Here is a 21,045-nt window from a genome sequence, read left to right as displayed (position 1 = left end):
TGAATTGTAGAGAGACTAATAAGTGCTAATACTGCTAACCCAACATATACGCATATTTTCATTTATCTTTGGCTACCCATATAATTAGTAAAATTTAATTTATTTTTCAAAAGAAAAATGTCGATCTCGTATTGAAAATAACAAAACGGCGAAATGAAAGAAGACACTTACCTCCTACGCCTGCGTTTGTGATGGTCACCCAAAAGTCGATAGTCTTCTCGGGACCCAGCTCCTCGTAGTCCCACTTCTTTTTGACTCGGACGGCGCCGTTCGGCTCAACCGTTACCCACGGATTCTCGTCTCGGATCTTGAACGTTTCCTTCTCAGTCTCCTTCTCCAGCGGAAACACGCTCCGGCCCTCTTGTTCGCCATCGGTCTCAGTGAACTCTATCCGTTTAGTCGGTCGCACGGCCCGCGTCACGCGGCGTTTGTACACCCGATGATCGGCCGAGTCGTCGTACGCGCCAAAGTCTTGCATGAGCACGTCGTCGTCAAGCACGACGAAGTTGTACTGGATCCAGACGGTGGCCGGTCGTTCGGCAACGCGGGACGGCTCGCGCAGGTCGTGCGCGTCCACGGTCAACTGGCACTCGAAGTATTCGCGGGACCGGAGAACGTCGTCGGACACGAGCAGTTCACCCGTTTGCGGGACAACAACGACGGCGGCACTGGGCGCAGACAATCTGTAAGCGACCCGGTCACCGTCCGCGTCCGACGCAGACACGCGGCCCACGGCAGAGTACCGGCCTGGGCCCGCCGTCCCGTTGTCTATGCCCAGCGCGAATCCGTCCACGTTGATCTTGTACAGGGCCTGTTCGAACACGGGGCTGTTGTCGTTTTCGTCCAACACGTCCACATGCACAGTGGCGTACGCTTTGTCGATGCCGCTGCCGTCAGCCGCCTGCACGATCAGGTCGTACGAAGGGCGCTGTTCCCTGTCCAGCGGCCGCTTAGTGACCAGGTGCACGCCTCGGTAGTACGACTTGTTGGTGATGTTTCCCGCAATGATGTTCTCGGCCGTCTTGAGCGCGAACGCTCCGTCGTCGTTGCCGTCTACGATCGCGTACCGTATGGGAAGTCCGGCCACGCCTTCGCCGAACGCGTGCAGCACCGGCACGCCTCGAACCCTCGTCCCTGGCGGCTTGTTCTCCGACACCTTCCCATCCGGGTAGGCTGCGTCGCCGGCGAACCGCAGCATCTCGCGCTTCTCCAACACGAACAGCTGCATGTTGTGCGTGAACGTGGCGTTTGGCGACTCTTCCAGTACCACCAAGTTGACGGGCCGCTTGACCAGCAGCCCCAGGTCGGTGGTAGTCATCAGCAGCCCGTCCTTGAGCACGGCGAAGAACTGCGAGAACCCAGTCTCCAGCAACCGGAAGTACGCATACTTATTATCACTCGCGAACTGCTTGATGCCGTACCCCGGGTACACGTCGCTAGGCAATATCGCTATGTTGTGGTGCATGTGGGGCGACAGCGGTGCACTGCCGTCGCTACAACCGGCGCCCGGTGCCCGACACATGGCGACCAGGGCCACGGCGGCCACCACGGCCGTCAGCAGGGCCGACGACCTCGATGACGACGACTTCATCGCGGGTCCGCTCTCCGACCCTCGCGTTTCTGTCGGTTCGTCCGTCTATCTGAACGTCTCGCTTTCCTTCTCTGTTTTCCGGTTATATGAACAGTATTTCAGCTTCTATAATGTGTAACTCGTCAATCGGCAACCCTTAGTGTAGACACGTCTACTCTGAAAAACAACAAATCAATACATTAAATCGTTATATTTTACAGTTTTGTACGAATTTAAACCATATAGACGGAACATTGTGTATAGTTCGCACCGGTTACTATTATAATAGACAGTAGCGTTTCACAAATCGCCTAAGCACTACGCCCATGTGCTCTCCACTAAGTCCATCGCAAGAGTCGGGGATTTGTGTATTATTTACGTGATACAGTAATAATGATGTATGCCCATTATTGTTATTACACATTTCGAGTTTAGAGTATATTATAGTGTTTCGTTTAATTTACAACTATTCATACACACGATGTCCATAACACTGTAAAAATATTTATTAATTTTTTGTGTAGAATCAGCGATGATGAACCGGTGGAAAGTAAGGTATTAGTGACAATTATATACCAATAGGTTTTAGTAATAAATACGTGACAAAATTAAATCTAGGTTTTAATTTATACAAATTAACTTTTTACTATATAACCTATTATATCCTATGCTCATGTTGGTATTTATTATTTCCTTATACTGTTTGAGACTTTACTACTTGAGTAAATCCTTAAATCAGGTATAATATTTTATTTTTTACAACAGATTTTAGGAAACAAAAACCCAACTATTCGTTAGTGTGTTACACAAAGAAATAATTAGTAATTACTATTTAGTAATCATTTATCAATAATAAGTACAATAATCTTATATTATAAAGCCATAAGCGGAAAGTATAATAAAACAGTATTCAGCTAGCTGTTCTCCGTGCACCAATAACATTAAAATAATTATTATATAAAAATAATAATAATATCGTTCCAAAGAATGAATATCACTGTAACTTGACTCGTCTTGACTCTACTATCTCATACAATGAAGGATATAGATGTTCTGTTTATAAGTATCAGGTCTATGATTTAAACACGTTTTTATGTATTTTGTTTAATATATATTGTTGTATATACTATATAAATGGTCATTACCATTATAATAAATAATATTAAATAAAAAATAAATATGTACCATTAGGACACATAAAATACTTTATAATATACAATCTGTATTAAGCAACTTCGCTCGGGTAAAATTAATCTATATTTTTGTCATTTTCTGTTTTGATTTAATTAAGTACATAAATAATTAAAACACAATTATGCAATGAATTAATTTTATGATTTTTCTATTTCTGAAAAAACAAAACAATCGGAGATAGATTCAACAAATGCTTAAAATTTAACGAAAGTCCAATATAGTTAAGATTCATATTCATCTATATGTGTTTAGATACATCAAGAATATCTCCAGTATATTAAAAAAGCAAATCATAAAAGTAATCATTTTAACAATTGTGTTCATGGTTATTTGATTTTAAAATTAATTTTTTTTATTATTTAATATATTTGCAAAAAAAGGTTTATGCTATTATATACTTATTATAATTGCAACCTAATCTGTCATAAAAATTTAAATAAACAGAAAAATATTTGGTTTTTGGAAGCCAAAACTAAATTCGCGTAATGTGAACCACCTTATATTGCAATTTATAGAGGTTGAAAAAATAAGCAGTAAACACTTTCCAAGTCTCGAGGAATCTATTGATATAACTTTTATTTAAAACGGTTGAGTATAGTTCTTGAGTCAATAGTGGACAAACATAGAAACATTTATACAGACATATAATATATATTTTAACAAGTCAGGAGGGTCCCAAGAAGAAAGTCGTGCTGAAGTGAAATAATACTTTGTTTTTTTTTAATGGCACCACCGCAGTGTGTGGGAATAAACTCCAGCTGCTGTCATGGAGTTCAGCAGGAATGTGTGTATGTGTGTATGTGTGTATATGTGTGACTATCGTCCACAGAGTTGCGAACGACTATCGCACAGACCTTAGTGAAATATTTTATGTTTGTTTAAATGTAATATAAAATTATTTCCAACCGTAAATGGCGTAAATTGTGTTAAACTTTCTTTCAATATTTTGACATTCTACATCCATTGTATATTATATCCAAACAACACCAAGGTATTAATATCATGTATGATGGTCATCAAATTTAAAAAGAATGTCGGACATAAAACGATAAACGTATATTATCGTATCTTACCTTAAAATATAGTCATTATAGCTTTGAGTGTACGAGGTTTTTAGTTCACGCCACTAATTATGAGTGAAGGCATTTTTTTTCGTTCTTTAAAACATTCAGTTTTGAAACGCGAATCGAACAGTTCGGAAGTACGGAACGTTTTTACAAAAATTGTAACGCGCATTATAAATTATACATAACATCATGTTATAAGATTTATATTGCCCCGTATGATTATATCATCATTTTTTTTATTATAAACATTCAAAAATAGTTACAATTGTGCCTCGTCTTTCCCCGCGCGCATATACATTACGTTTTACGTCTGAAGTATATATATCTATACAATAATATAATACGATAAATGCTCGTAAAATTTTAAACAAATAACCGTATACCTAAATATATATATTATAATACTATACACAAAACGACGGAACGGATTTGGATAAAATAATATATTCATTCAATAAGCGTCCTTTATGAAGCCATATGAAGGTACTCGAAAAATCGAAACTCAACGTTTAAAATTTTGTCGTTTGTATGTTATAATAATATATTTCTTGTTTGTGGACACCGAATGCAGCTAATAATAAAGATAGTGGGTACCGAATAGAGATGTCGGCGTGCATCTTGTTTCGTGACATTAACCTGAAAGAATAAATGATAATTCCCAAACACATAATATTATTATACCCCCCACGGTGAACGCTAACATAGGACATATTGTAGTTGCGGTACAATAAAACACTGTATTATACGTTTCAATTTAAAATATTCAAATAAAACGACCGGCTTGATTTTGAGACGCACAGAATTAAGGTCCAGACGATTAATTTTCCAAAATGTGTGCATTCTAAGTAACAAGCGACGTTAAAAGTATCTATTAAATTACTGTATTCTTAGATTACTTTATTACATTTTTTCACAGACATTATATTTTACTAAATAAAATATCGACCTTGCAGTTTTGGACACGACTAAATAGGTATGCCATGTGGCGTGTATTAAACTCAAACAACATTCGATCAATTGATAATAATTTGCAGACATTTGTTGACATTTTACAATATAATTGGAAAATAATGAAACATTAAGGAAGCCCTTAAATTTAAATTTAATAACTGCATAAAATATAAATAAGTACACGAATTTACCTTTTTTTTATATACATATATAATCAAAATGTAAAACGATTAACCAAATTAAGCGCAGAATATAACAGAGCTTAGAATATTATTTCACAAGTCACACTATATATTTGATATAATACAGATTTGTACTATATACCGTGCGGCGTGCACATAATACTATAATATGTTATTTACTTTTTACTTCAAAGGCGGCATATTTAATATGTTTTCTCCTTGCGAAATATCGAGAACTTTATTAATTATTATATATGTGTGTGTGATTAACTCTAATTTAGTTTAAAACGTTAGCCATAATAAATATACGCGTTCACATCACAAATCTATTAATAATAATATGCCACTGTATTATATTTTATAATTTATATTATTACGCAGCGTATAATATATTGTTAAAGTAGCATAATATTGGCATTAATCACTGTGCTATTCTGATATATATATATATATATATATATGTGTGTGTGTGTGTGTTACTACCTAAATTTTAAATCATATTAAATTGTTTTGAAAAAGTAATAATTAAACTCTTAAAGTTTTTATTACATTCGTGAACACCCGATATAATGCTATGGCGATTTCATATGGTCCAGCTGAACTCCTACTAGTCCTACTGAAGTGAACGTCCCAAACTAATAGTTCAACGAGAGTGTTCTAGCTATAATACTATTATAGATATTGATTTTACCAATCTTTTTACTACACCCTTCATAATTTCGATTACGTCATTCATTATAAAATATATATTTTTCAGCAGTACTGTTTACAGCCATAATATAGAGGGTAAACTGTAAACATTAATTATTAATAATTTACTATCGAACATAATTTCGAATTTTAGACAAGTACCTACTTCATACAGCAGTTGTATATATACACTATCTCCGTTAACTGTATCTATTTATTATATTTAATAATTCGAACATCGGTCATTATATCAATTATTTTTCATTTAAAATTATATATTTGATTTAAGAAGAAAAAACAATGTGAATAAAAATTATATTAACAAAATAAATAATTTTGTACATTACGTAGAAATAGAATACCCTGCTAAAACATGTTTTTATATCTTATATTATCTTTTATAAAACACGGGAAATTCTTATTCTGTGCTTAGGTATATAATCTTCCATAAAGATTCTTCATCACGCCTGCGTTACATTACTCGTTAATTTATTGATTAAATTCTTAAAACGTTTAGTAAACACGAAGTCGACCTGTATGTGTGTATGCGCGCGTGTACAATACTAAAGAGGTGATAAGTGGTAACTTCGCTAAAACCATCCTATCCCTATTGCATATATATGATCATGAAATAACAATATAACAATGCATAAAAATGTTTAATAATTAGTTTTTTTCCTTATATAATATCATATTTTGTTGTGTTAAATTAAATTAGTAGGTTATAATTCAATGAAGAATAAAAATCAAGAATACCATATAATTGTATAATTTAATTTAAGTTTTCATTTCATTAATTAAAACTTGAACTTTATTAGTTTAAACCCTATAAAGTGGTGAAATCACGGATTTTGAATATGCACATCAAAAGGTATGCATAATTTAGTATTAGAAACGTGAGACAGATCGAGAAAATAGATAAAATAGGACAATATTTAAGTTATATTTAAGTATGAATTTTCAAAAAAAATTTTCAATCCATATTTTATTATGACCCATGACCCAACGACAGTAATATAAACCTAATAGGTTATTAGATAATATAATATATGAATAATATACAAGTAAACTCAATTTAATAGTTTAATAGATTCTCGTTAGCATTACGTGTTATTGTAATTATTGGCCGATTTCTAGCATAATTGGTGTCGCGTTTAGACAATAGATCTACATTACAGACATGGAAGTATGGTTCTTAAAAGCATAAGGATTTCATTAAAATATTAATTAAATGATTAACATCAAGATCAGAAATATCCATATAATAATATTAAACAACATTTGATTACAAGTAATACCCTAAATATGTAGATAAGACTCGTTGAAAAATTAATTAAAAATTTAAATCAATGGATGTTAAGTCAAGATTAATTTATTACCTTAGGTTGACATTCGTACCCAACATTTGTTATATTTTATGAATAATTATTACGTGGTATAAATTTTAACTCAAAATCTCGTTTCTGTAGTAAAGTAAAGTACTTACACAATATTAAAACTTAGAACTTTTCTATTCTATAGACTACGTCATCTAATTATTATTAATGAAATTTAATATAATCATCGTTCTACATGAGTACGATTTACTCAATAACCTTATACCGTGGAATAGTTCAATCTCTAATCCATAATAAAATTACTATGCAGTTTTCATAGTTGATTGTTTAAACAAATATAATTAATATTCAATAAATTGTAGTCAATGCTAAAATATAATTGCAATATTCTATAAAAGGAATTGAATTTCAACAATTTTTATCAAGTGTTTAGTGGGATTATAAAGGAATAATTAGTACAATATTTTATATATAATATCTGTATATATATGTAGTTCCTGATTTTGCGGAAAGATTTAAGAGCACTCCACCCCAAACTTAAAATTATTCAGGGGCCCACTAACATTTTTACTCGTTTTATTATTTGTTCAAGTTAGTAAAAGCAAATAAAATAGAATATTCAAAATAGTGAAATTATACCGATTTCTTAAAATCCATGAAATATAAACAGTATAAATATAATACGCAATACGATTATTTGCAATTGTCACTTATGTTTCTGAATGAAAAAATATTATATTTAATAAACAGGTAAAATGCTGATATAATATTGCATAAATTAGATATTATTTATCATTTTAGTCATTTTTGTGTATTGTTTTTTTTAATAATATTTAATTTTGAAATTCGTCATAAGACTTTTCAGAAATAAATTTAAGAAAAAATAATGATTTTACCCGATAACAAGTCCTAAATGTATTCATGTTATACAAAATTGGTGGAATGTGTTTAAAAATTGTATGAAAGTTAAACGAACACAACTGCGAGCATATTATATAGAGGTAATAATACGCATAATTGGTGACAACCATTGAAAAAAAAATAAAAATTTTAAATTCACCAATAAGAAGTGGTGTTGTACTGTTGACACTTTTTTATATACTCGACCGATCTACGAAGTGTATGTACTATGTATCCTACATAATTTATATGAAACCACTAGGTGTGAACTGTGAAGTAATCAAACCTTCAACTTGCTATTATAGTAGGTAATAATATTTTAGCACAGTTAATACTATAGGCTGCGTGCATGACTAAAAGTAGGGGACACAGGGATACCTCAAAAAAAATTTCAACAATTTTAGCGTATCCTTAATTTGTTTTTCAGTTTAGGAAATTTAGGACAATATCTGTTTAGAACTTTTAAAATTAAAATTGCATACATGATAATTATATAATATTTACGTTTAAAGTATGATTATAAGATGATAACTGATAAATAACAACAAGTCGTAGATTAATTTATAATGCCTTTTAATTAAATAATCACGAACGATAAAATATGAGAACACAAAGAAAATATTTGTCTAAAAAACAAGATGATAACGTTATAAATGAAAAATATTCTAATTTTAGAAATTTATCAAATTTACACTAATAAAAAATGCTTGTTTGCAGTAGTAAATATATTTTGTTGATTCCATCGAAAGTTTAGGCAACTCCTGCACCCCCCCTCCCCCGCCGATCATTTATATATATGATACCTATAGGTAATACCTATTAATTAACCAGAGACACTTAATGTTTTTGTGTCATCAGTGTACCTACATATTCTATTTCTTTTCCAAATCAAGCATTATATAACGTCTATAACACAATATGTATCTGCAATTACAATGTTAATATAAATAATAAAAGTATAGGTACGTGCGTATACCTTATACCTATATAAACTAGAAAACGCAATGATTTTAAATCATATTATTATGATAAAAACACTGGAAGAGTACAATAGATATATTTTAATACGCCTAGTTAAATAACAGTGAATGCCAGCATAAAACAAGTATAAAATATATATTATATATATTCAGATGATTCGGAATTTCGGTTCAGTACGTCCACGTCCTCTTCACGTAGTGGACGGGGCTTGGTAAAATTATAACCTGCAGATCTGCGTAGAACGTGACAGCGCCGCGTGACTGACCTCACGGTCAGATAGTCAGATATAATGTAGAGTACCTACCTATCTATATTATATTGTACCTGTACACCACGCAGCGATATCGTCACTGCAGCCATTCCGTTTTCAACAGTTTATCTTGAAAAGAATCCGACAATATTATTATATATATAGTTTGTTATTAATACTGGTTAGTGGCCATCGTACAATAAGCACGACATAGGTAGGCACACTAAATGGACGGTGATTGATTTGGATATCTGTGTACACAGAGTGAATAATGAACCATGTTATTCCCTCCTCCCCGTTTTTGTTTTATAATGCATTTACTCAAACTCAAATTAGTACGAGTAATTTCTGTGATATTTAACATAATGTACCTACCAAGGATAATTTTCAATTATGATAATTGGTTTAATGATATAAAAACAATTATAGTAATTAATGTACTAATATATCAATAATTTATGATAAAATTGTCCGATTATAGCAAGTATACTAAATTAAATATTAAATTTATTTTATATTTTTGTAAAACCTTTTTAAGAATTATTACTCTTGATATCAACATTTTAATAACTCAAAAATAACTCGTTGACATTTTTATTTAGATACATAAAAGTTTTCAAAAAAATAATCGATACTAATCAATTTATTGTAAAAAAAAAAAATGGATCTAATTTGAAAATCATAATTTTGTATCGACATATGACACTCCTGATATGGATGTGAACAATTCAAGTATTTAAAAATATGGCCTTCAACTATACTTGAAACTTCAAAACATTAAAATTTTAATAAATGCATTATTTAAATGAAAAGGGAAGGTGGTAAACACACTTGGTGAATCATCCTATATAATATCATACGTATAAGTACGCGATAATTATTGTGCATAGATGTGTAAGCATACATATATATTGTGACCTTCATCTGTATTTGGTTTTTTTTGGGAGGAAATTTATCACGAAGTTTCGGCGAGTTATAAAACGAAAGTATATTATGTGTGTAGTGTACATCGTATATAGGTAGGTACATTATAACATATTGGATTAAGAATACCTGTGGCTTATGACGTTATATTCGTCGTTTACTCTAAGTCATTGCAGTGACCACCCACACGCAGGCAATGTAACATTCACCTACGAAAATTACGAGTTTGGTACAAGATGAATTACGTTTCTTTCAATAACAAATAATGAATGTTGAGCGCGTATTGTGTTGTTTGAACAATATAATATTATAACTGCCCATAGGAACCGCCACAGAAGTACGAGCTGATGTACATAAAATTGATGCGATTGATTGTAAAAACTCAAAGCATACCGCATAATACACGGCATCTGGCGCTGTAGGCATATTTTGTGACTTTATAACGAACGTATTATTTCAATGGGCTATTTTATGGTGTTTATTAGACTTGAATATTTTAAACTTTATATATTATACAATCATCATAACTTAATTAATGGTTAACCTAACTCAAAATAGGAAATTCAAACTATATAACGTGTTTTGTGCGTTTCATCATTTCGATAAGAAGTTATTGTATACTACTGCAGCAACAGTAGATTATATTATAGAACACCTCTTACGTCAAAAAAATAATTTTACTTTAAATATGAATCCCGTGGATTCAAAGTTTAAACAAGAGTTGTTTTAATCGAGAAAAAGTGAACTTCCAAAATTAAAACCACTTGTGTATAGTATCCTGCATAGAGATGAGTTGTGATGCTTATAATATAATAATACCCGTTTAATTATCGTGCCCAAATCAAAACTTAAAAGTCACAGCAATGTGTATCAAGTATAAAAGCACTATAACGATCAAGTTTAAAGCTAGTTTCATGAGCCAAGAATAGTTTGCAATTTATGCGCTACCTATATCAACTATACCAACTATGTCCAATTAATTATAACTGTCAAAATTAATAATACATTATATTATCATGGCATCAATAAGCGACGAGATATTATAAATAAACCATTATTGATTATATTAAAAATAATAGGTCAACAAAGATGTCGAAAAACGAATAGGCGTGCTTAGGATGTATCGTATTTTAATGCAATTAATAATAATATGAACATATATAGGTCATAAGCTCACGGAGTCATAACCACAAGTGATTGTAAGCATACGCAGATTTATATTAAAAAGTTGAATTAAAATGTTGATAGTTAGATAGTTATTATCAGCGCGCTAAAAACTGTTATGGATCGACATGCATTATTTTTTCAAAATTAACTTAATAACGTGCTTCTAAATACCAAAAATTTGCACAACTATGAATTTATCATTGTTTTAAAAATAAAATTACAAAATTAATTTTTAACATTTTTTTTTTCATTTTGACAATAATCAATACACCTCAACTTTGTCAGAATTAAGTTTATAATTATTCTCTTCAGTATAATGAATTTAATACTTAAAGTTTGTTGTGCGTGCTAAAATATAAGAATATAAAAACCATTACAATGCAGCTTTTTTTTTTTTTGAATCATTAATGTTTTATTGAACCATATAATGACTAAAAGATAGAATTTGTTTTAAAAATAATTTTAAATGAATCACAAGATTATTTATAGCCGATTATTTAATTAAAACTAATGGCCAAGTACCGATGTATTGATAGTGAGTTAGGTAAATTTGTGTTAAATGGTATAAGCAAGTATAAACTGAATACGGTTAACTCTGAGGTTTTGAATATGACTAGGCGAAAAATAAATGGTCATTGTTTAAAACTTCTAAAACTAATATTTATAATGTATTCACGCAATATACCTTTAAAAAAATTAAAGAAACGCACATCTTGCGTGATTCGGTTGATTAAGCTACCTATCGACTGGCTATTTAAATATTTTAAACGTCTTCACCAAAGGGTATTTTTATTCCGTTTTTTACAACATTATTTTTATAGTTAAAAAACAGATGTTATAAAACCTAGTTTCGCTTTTTAAATTAAGTAATGTTTAATAATACAGTATTTAATTAAATCAGAAACTGTAATAATAAAATACCCAAACTAATAATAATAAGTAGAAATAATCAATAAGCATTTTAATTAAATATCAATTTTATAAAGTCAATTCGTTCATTATAGACAATTTTTTTTAAATTCGTGACATTAATTGATTTATTTTCTATATTATTAGTATAAAGGGGAACCAATAATAAAATTATAAATTAATTGAAATTAAATAAGTACCTCGGTCGAGTAACCACGATGGTACCCGTGGTGTACCTACAATTTAATTTTTTTCCTCACAATTCAAAGAATTAGAAATATTTTTTAATAAAAGTATAAAACTATAAATAATAATGAACCAAATATAGATTATTCACAATAAAATGATCATTCCATGAACATAAAAATGTTGATACATAAATATCTACATAAATTGATGTATAAATTATTGTGTATCTATTAGATGCCTACATACCAACCGATGCTGTATTAAAAAAAACTAAAATTTTAATATAAACATTTATCTACTAATCATTCAATAAAAAAATTTAATATATTCCAAAATATGGTGTAAATAAAATAATATAAGACGTGAGCAATGATTATCAGTTTTGATTTTGAACATTGAATAAGTGCTCATATTTAATTATAGCTAGGTTACAACAAATATAATTTTAATTAGTGAAACACACGATTTTCATTGAAGATGTTGCGAATATAATATTGGTTATCAATTCCTTTAGAAGCGGAAGTTTCCATAATTTATTTCAAAGATACTTTAATTTAACACATTTTAATTAAAATTAAACGTTTATGAATTCAATTATTATAACAAAGTAACATGTCATGTACCGATTCATGCTCGTGTAACATCTGAAACGGTTCTATAAATTAATATTTTGATAAGTTAAATTTAAATGATGAAATATTTTTAATATAATTCAAGAAATATACGTTGTTGGCGGGTTATATACGTTTTCTATGTTCGTGAAAAATCGATAAAATGCTGTATTGATACACGTGCATCGAGTATTACAGAAATCACAGGATGCATGAAACTTCAATAAAATTAATTATATTAAACACTAAAACTCTGAACACGATGGTTTAAATCTAGAGGGGTACAAACGTCTGGAAAATGTTGGGAGTTTTTATAGTTCGAATCAGTAAATCAACACACGAGCCATGTCTTGAAACCATATGTCCTCGCATATGCGTATTATTATCGGTTAAATAACATGCTGCCTGTGTAAGTCCATGCATTGTTACATTTACTTAAAAGTGGATAATGGATATGTTTTAAAAAATGTAAAAATAAAATATGAATTCTCTGTATAACTGAATAATTATTCATATATGATGATATAAAGTATTCAATATAAATATTTCTTTTTTTAATAAACACCATAATTAAATTAACTCACTCTTCAGAAATCATTATGATATATTTTTAATAGATATTACAACGGTTTGTAAAACCATACTTTATAACGCCGAAATACTAAAATAATAATAATGGTCAGTGTTAAATGTCGTGTAATTGGTGAAATTAAAATTTGAATGGTTATATAGCGTTAAACTATTTATATTTGTAATAAAATAATCGAAAAAGAAAATTATTTTCTTTTTATAATATTATCGAAAATCAAACATTGTAATCCTTATAATCTTAATATGATAATACCAGTACAATACTATAATAATAAGCTGGTGAAAAACTTGCGTTATGAATATTTTTTGAGATTTCCACTCAAAATCCTGTATTATACATGCATTTTTGATTTATAAGTTAAAACTTAACATAAAATAAACAATATAATTTAAACTTCTAAGCAACTGAATCATCAACATACAAAGCAAACTAAAAAATACAAACAATATCATTATAGAATGGATTTATAACACTGAACCAAAGTCTGGTTCAATGATTCATAATGATTGCAGGCTAACACATGTAAAATCTAGCAATCAAAATGTAATCCATTCAAATAGTTGGTACACAAATCCATTAATTTTTTTAAGGATTTAAAATATAAATACACTATTAATAATAAATAAAAATATAGGTACTTAAATAAATATTAGTATATAGTGTTCATATAACAATTTTATCAAACTACACGAGAGAATCTGCAAATAACTATATTATTTGTTCATTAGATACAACATAATTATATTTAATTTATTATAAAAACATAGGGCTATATAATTTTAAATTAAAAAATATACATTTAATTACTAATTTAAACTATAGGTACGCCTTGTAAAAAACTATTTTTTGTATTTTTAAGAGGTCAACCACTTATTAGGTACGGAACAGTTTTATAAGTTTTTCATATGAACTTTAAAATGTTATTACTTAAACAAAAACACAAAAGACAAGTGACCCTCATAAAAATAACATTGTAAAAGTGAATTATTTGTACACTAAAAAGTTAAAAGTAATTTTAACAAAAAAAATAGTGTTTCTCTGTAATTATTATAGTTTTAAATATAAATTATTTCAAACTTGAAATTTTTATTTCTCCAAATAACTTAAGTCATACAGAATTCAAAAACTTCAATACTAAATTAAATATATACATACTTATTTATTGTACTTATGTTTCTTACATTGACAATATACATTACGTTATTATACCAGACTTTAAACGGCTTAAACAACAACTTCGTAAATTTGATTATATTATATTTGCTCTTTAAACTAACTAATTTTATTTCCACACACAAAATACAACAATAATGATAATAACAAAATAATCAAATAAGTATTGACCATAACTAGTAAAATGATTATTTTTCCACATTACGAAAATCTAGGGGTACATTTTTATTTTATGAGAAGAATGAGAAAGCGAGTATAGCCTTCTTGTTATTTTATTCTTGTTACACATGATTTTCGGCCATACTTTCTTTATAATAAAATAATAAATATTTGTTTGCTTGAACTTTGCCTGCTGCACTCTTCACGCAAAATTAAAATGGCGCCACAACCGAAGCACTCGAAACCTTTCAAAAACGTGGTGGTTATAATATTATGAGTGTTGAAAACTAACGATTTGAACTTTAAAAAAAATACATTTTATTATATAGCATGCAATATACGTATAATTCACATGTCATAAACTTATAGGTATATTAGATAGTTAGCAACGTTAGCGTTAACGAGAAACATTCTCCATAAGACACAAAATATATAACACGGACAGCTGTAATTTTAACCAGCAGAAAGATTGTCACACTATGTAATAATTTACATAAAAATAAATCACACGTTACGAAAAGACAGTCACAGCAAAAAGCAAAGGTTTAGAGTTCAGATATATCTATTCGATGGGACCAAAAGTAACGAGCAGGCAACAAGAACAAAATGTAAATTCAATACTCAATAGGCGTTTAAACACACTGAATAAAAAGGCATGTTTACAACAAAGGTGAAACACACAATAAACGTCGTGGTTTGCAATTTATGAGTTGTGTCTAGACAAAATGATTGGTACACGAATTATATTCAAAGAAAAGTAGTTTTTTTAAATATTTTTATTTGAATTTTTGACTAATACCTTTGTAAAAATTTAAAAAAATGTTCATATGATCAAAAATCTTAAATTTAACACATACATTACAGCGTAACACAGCTAGTGTACCAATTTTAACTCAAACAATAAATTTATGACTAGGTAATTCAAAGTATCGCCTTCGATGAAAACAAGAAATAAAACAATAAACCATAATCGTCATTTGTTCATATTATAATCTTCGTAAGCCAACGGTCAACAAATTTGTGTGTGTGAAAATCGTACAAAACACTGCAGTGAAATAATATCGAGGCGTAGAGAATGCACTTCCGTCTCTTCGCTCGTCAAAAGAAAACCAAGTCTCTATGACTTTTAGACACTACCAAAATCAGCCAAATATAATATTGTTATGTAAGAGATGAAAATCAAAAGAAAAGTATATTCTCCGGGAAATTAATAGGCCTGCGATGCGGAGCGACCTGTTTAAATTCGTTCAACGTAATGCAGAATTATTCGATTGATTTCCAATAACACAAGTGTGCAAATGACTTAATTTTTCATAAGAACAAATAATATAATATGAAATCACTTTACAAGATTATAACTCGTCGAATATTTCTTTCAGTCACTTTATAATATTGTAAATATAATTATCCATACACTATATAGGTACAAAATGTAGTAAAAATAGTACATCAGAATATAATTAAACGATAATATTATGGAAAAAAATTATCGTTTTGGTTAGGTACCTATATCTATCAACTCATCTGTAACAGTCACATATTAAAGTTATTATTATGTGTACATAATAAATAAATAGATAAGTCAAGACAACCAATGTCATGTGTATTATAGTATAGGATAGATATAATAATAATAATTGATTTAAATGTTCATCATGATTCCAGACATTCTATATAATTTTAAATAATTATAAATTATGAGATAAACACTTAAGCGGGGATTTCTGATTAAAATTCAACTATATAGTAAGTACCTGTAATAATTAAAATTATGAATGGTTGATTGCCAAGTGGCATAAAGATGTATAATTTACTTATTTTTATGAGGGAAATATTATTATATTATAGATAGTCCCAAGATATTATTATAAACGTATCGAATTTGTGATGATTGATTATTAATGTCGAGTTAACTGCAACTATACCATGATAATTGTGTGTAAAACGGAATACGTTACCAAAGCGCCTATGTACAAATTTACAAGAACTAATTACAATCAAAATACTCGCAACTGAAAAAAAGAATTTCATAAAAGTAACGACGACAATGTGTAACAATTATAAGCTAAATAAAAGGTATTTTCGATTTGAAAAATGCTAGGGTTACCTATACGTGTAAAAACCGAAACATAGAAGGTTGACTCAAAATTTACCTATTAAAGCATAATATTATATCATTTTAATCAAGAAATGAATCGATCGTTTTTGTGAATTTATCTTTAACATTGAATCAAATAAAAGGCTCACATGTAAAAAGAAAAGCAATAAACTAAGGTTCAAAACTAGATAAAATATTATACGTATGACTTACACAATTAATATTAATCTATCAACATTTATAATTTGTAAAATATAGTGTCATAAAAAATATTAGATCCAATATTACATCTAGTTCTTATTTAGTAAAACTATTTTTAAAGACTATTATCCTTACTATAAACAAATAACTAAGAAACTGTTATTTTTGATTTTGAATTAGGTGCATCAATATTTACAAAAATATAATTTTAAAAAAAAGAAGAGATATAGGTACCTAGATACTCATTTTAAAAATTAAAGTTTATATCGCTACAAGTCACTCTTGTAGTAGCATACAAAAATTTAAAGAATTAAAAATATTGTTTTTTTAATAATAATATTTTTTTAATGTATATTTCAAATTTTCAAAAATCATAATTTTAATAAATTCATTATTAAATTAAAAATTGGTAGGTGGTTAAATATCCATGTATACTCGTACAGTCAGCTCACTAATAACGAAGTTTACGCGATATAAATTATAACGAATGAAATTATCGTTCCCATAATAGTCTCACAAATTAATAAAAGATCAAAAAAATTGCAGTATACCCTCTATGAAACGAAGTTTTTTTTTGGTCAAAGCTCAAAGTTCTCGTAATGTAACGCAGTTTTATAGTGCTGCAATTTAGTATTATGACATTTTTCAGATAATTATGAAGCAATAATATGCTATTAAGATAGTATACTATATACACGAGTTAATAATTATTGTATATAACGGCTCTACGAAAAACGGTTCATCGGTATCTGTGACGATTGAAGGTAAAACTTCAAGACTTATTATGTGAATATACCAGCCGAAAAAGTGCTCAATACCTACGAGATTAAATTGTTTTTTTTAAATGTTTACCCGATTGAGCCTTTAAAAATGAAAAGTGGTCCGGAAAAAAGAAGCTAGTCACATTATACTTCACTATTGAATGGCCAAGTTCAGGCAACTACAATACAAACAAAAATTATAGACTTTTTTGAAAATAAACTTTACTGATCCGTGTTTACATATTTCTTGCATATGATTTTAAATTATATTTGTATTATTAAAACGAAAACGAATACCAATTTGTAGTGTGTTGATTTAAATTTTCCCTTAAATCTCTTTGTCACGGATTTTGTTGGTTTAAACTCTTGACATAACAAATAACAATGTATAACGAACTTTTTTCCGGTCCCTTGAAATACGTTATATCGCGAGTCAACTGTGTATTACAATTATAAGAATAGCACTTATAACACTAGCCGGGAGCGTATAACGTAAATAATATAATATATTATGACTACGATAATATTATATCATAACAGTAATATTGATACCTATTCAATGTATGAATATCATACTAATTTGTTATTACTATTACGCCTAATCGACGCAAATATCACACAACCCGTGCAGTATTCATTCGTAGGCGATTTGTGTGGTTCTACACATAATTACATAATTAATTGAGCCACAAAAACTGGCGCTGAAACTCAAACTACAGAAGCGCTCTTGAGGACACATCAAAACTATAAAAGTCCCTAGGCAATATAATATAACATTAAATAACACTTAACAACCAGTAACCAACTAGGTATATAATATTAGAAATATTAGAATTTCATCTCCGGAAAGAATGGTAAGTGATGGTAGCTCTGTTAGACCATCTACGGAAAATGATATTCGAAATTTTCCTCAGAAGTAATACAAAATACATATACCTATAATAATACATAACCTAGGTATCTCTTATACACATGAAATAAACTTAAAAAGTAAATATTAGTAATTACTGCTATATTACGATGGTAATGGATGGTTTTTTAAATATTACTGTTGTGGGTAAATGACATATTGTAATATTAAACCATCATAACATTACGTAATACGTAATATACAGTTTTTACAAACATTTTTGTTTACTGTCCAAAATACACCTAATATATCAAACCACTAAAGAGGTAGGTAATATAATATTATATCAATACTTGCTATTATTCCTATCGTACCTATATTGCAGTGTTATATTTATCATCACATATATATTATTAATGTATAGACCGTTTTATACCTACGAAACTCTCACCTTCAGTAGCGTCTTGATCGTCTAGAGTTTTCCGCCTACATCTTGGTCAGCGGCCACTAGATATAAATATATATATATACGAATATTATAATATATTATACGATATGTCTCCTCTCTGCAACAGTGCGCTTATCGGATGGCGTTATCGGCTGCACATCACGTCTCTCTGAAGACGACGGTCAGCGGTGACGACGACGGTAGTGCATCTCCGGGCAGCGGGCGATCCACATGGTCTGGTGCTGTGTCAGTGGCGGTGACGGTGGTGGTGGTGGTGGTGGTGGTGGTGGTGCGCTTCTGAAAGCGCCGCCCCGCGCCGAGGGCGTAAAACGGGCGAGATCGACCGGGGGTGAACGCGCGCGCGCGCGCGCGTTTCTTTCTACCGGTGTCTTACGCTGGTATATTCGTTTGGCGTCTGCACGACGGTTCGTCCGGACAGGCAGGCGCGTGTGTATATATGCGTGTGCTTCGCCGGAAATCACTGGATGGCACGATAAGGCCGCGCGGACGCGATGAATGTGCGTACTTTGCAAGAACCGCGAACAGACACGGCGTACGCTCACACGGATGAACAGCACACGCAAGACTATCAAGCGGCGGCGGATTCGTAGTCCGTAGCCGGAGTACCATAGTACGCGCGATGTCCCGAAACGTCGATAGCCGCGCGCGCCGACTCCTCATCACTGTGGAACGACGACGACGACGGCCGAGTTCCCACGAACATTGCGCGCACGCGCACGCGGCGATGCAGCCGACGGATCGTCGTGCTGGTGTGCGCGCGGGGGTGGCGGTGGTGCGGTGGCGCGGAACGAGCGAGAGATCACCGCTACGGTTGTTATTGTTGTTGTTGTTTTGTGTGTGTGTACGTGTGCGTACGTGTGTGTGTGTGTGTACGTGAAGTGTCGTTGCCGCCGCCGCCGCCCCGTGCGCGCGTGGTCTAAACCGTGAACCAGACCGCGGAGATGACCCGGCGCGTCACCCACACCGGTGTGGTGGACCTGCGACCTCAGTGCAGTGGTTGGCCAACATGTTTACACCGAAACACTGCACCGCCATGGAATCGGTGCGCGCGCGTAACTTGCCTGGCGGCAACGGCGTCGTAGACCGGCCGGCCTACGCGGGCACAACGATATTATTATTATTAAAATTCTGACGCTTTCGATTTTCTGATCTCCGTCAGTATTGGAACCCTATTTTCCCCAATTCCCTGTCATCATTTGTGGGGAGGGGCAAGATATGGGCATTTTCCCTTGTCTTAAAAAACATAAGTAATCCAATGGTCCTGGGTTATTAGTATAAATACAAAACTATATTTTTATAATTTTGAAAAGAATTTCAATAAATATTGCGTAGCAGTAGAGCATAAAAAAAAGGAAGTTGAATAAATTTGTTTATATATATTTTTATAGTATTCACGATCATTTTTAAATTAAATAGGAACCTTTGAGTATTTGGAAAGTATTTTAAACTTACATTTTTCGAACTTAATTTATTCTTCATCACGTTTCAGCTAGGTTATTTTTTGATATTTGTCATTTTATTTTATATTTTATATTTTTATTTAAATATTTATTTTTATATATTTCATCAACAATCATTTATTGTTTATTTAATAAATATTTAAGTATTTTAGAACTAAATTATTATACATTTTTATTCATTTTCACTGTTCAGTATACAATTAAGTAGGTTAACAATAAGTACTTAAATTTAACATTACAATTCTAAATTAAAAATTACTTATACTAAAAAAATAATTGTCTTATTCTTGTACAATTAAATAAAAAAAATTTTTAAAAGTATTTAAAATGTAAATATATATTCTAATCATTGGCAATTTT

The 21,045-nt window shown here is 30.9% G+C and overlaps 1 protein-coding gene across 1 annotated transcript in view; it reads right to left on the bottom strand.

Annotated features, from left to right (window-relative positions):
* Positions 1–19,826, bottom strand: part of LOC132924046 (neural-cadherin-like) — a 130,886-nt gene extending 111,060 nt beyond the window's left edge. Inside the window, 2 exon segments of the mRNA XM_060988114.1 lie at positions 172–1,747; positions 19,197–19,826. Coding sequence (XP_060844097.1) covers positions 172–1,591 — 1,420 coding nt within the window. The 5' untranslated portion in view covers positions 1,592–1,747; positions 19,197–19,826.
* Between the last annotated feature and the right edge of the window lie 1,219 nt (positions 19,827–21,045).

Source organism: Rhopalosiphum padi, chromosome 3, assembly GCF_020882245.1.
Source record: "Rhopalosiphum padi isolate XX-2018 chromosome 3, ASM2088224v1, whole genome shotgun sequence".
Classification (NCBI taxonomy): domain Eukaryota; kingdom Metazoa; phylum Arthropoda; class Insecta; order Hemiptera; family Aphididae; genus Rhopalosiphum; species Rhopalosiphum padi.
The sequence above is the reverse complement of the archived record's forward strand: the minus strand, read 5'-3'. Positions and strand labels throughout refer to the sequence as shown.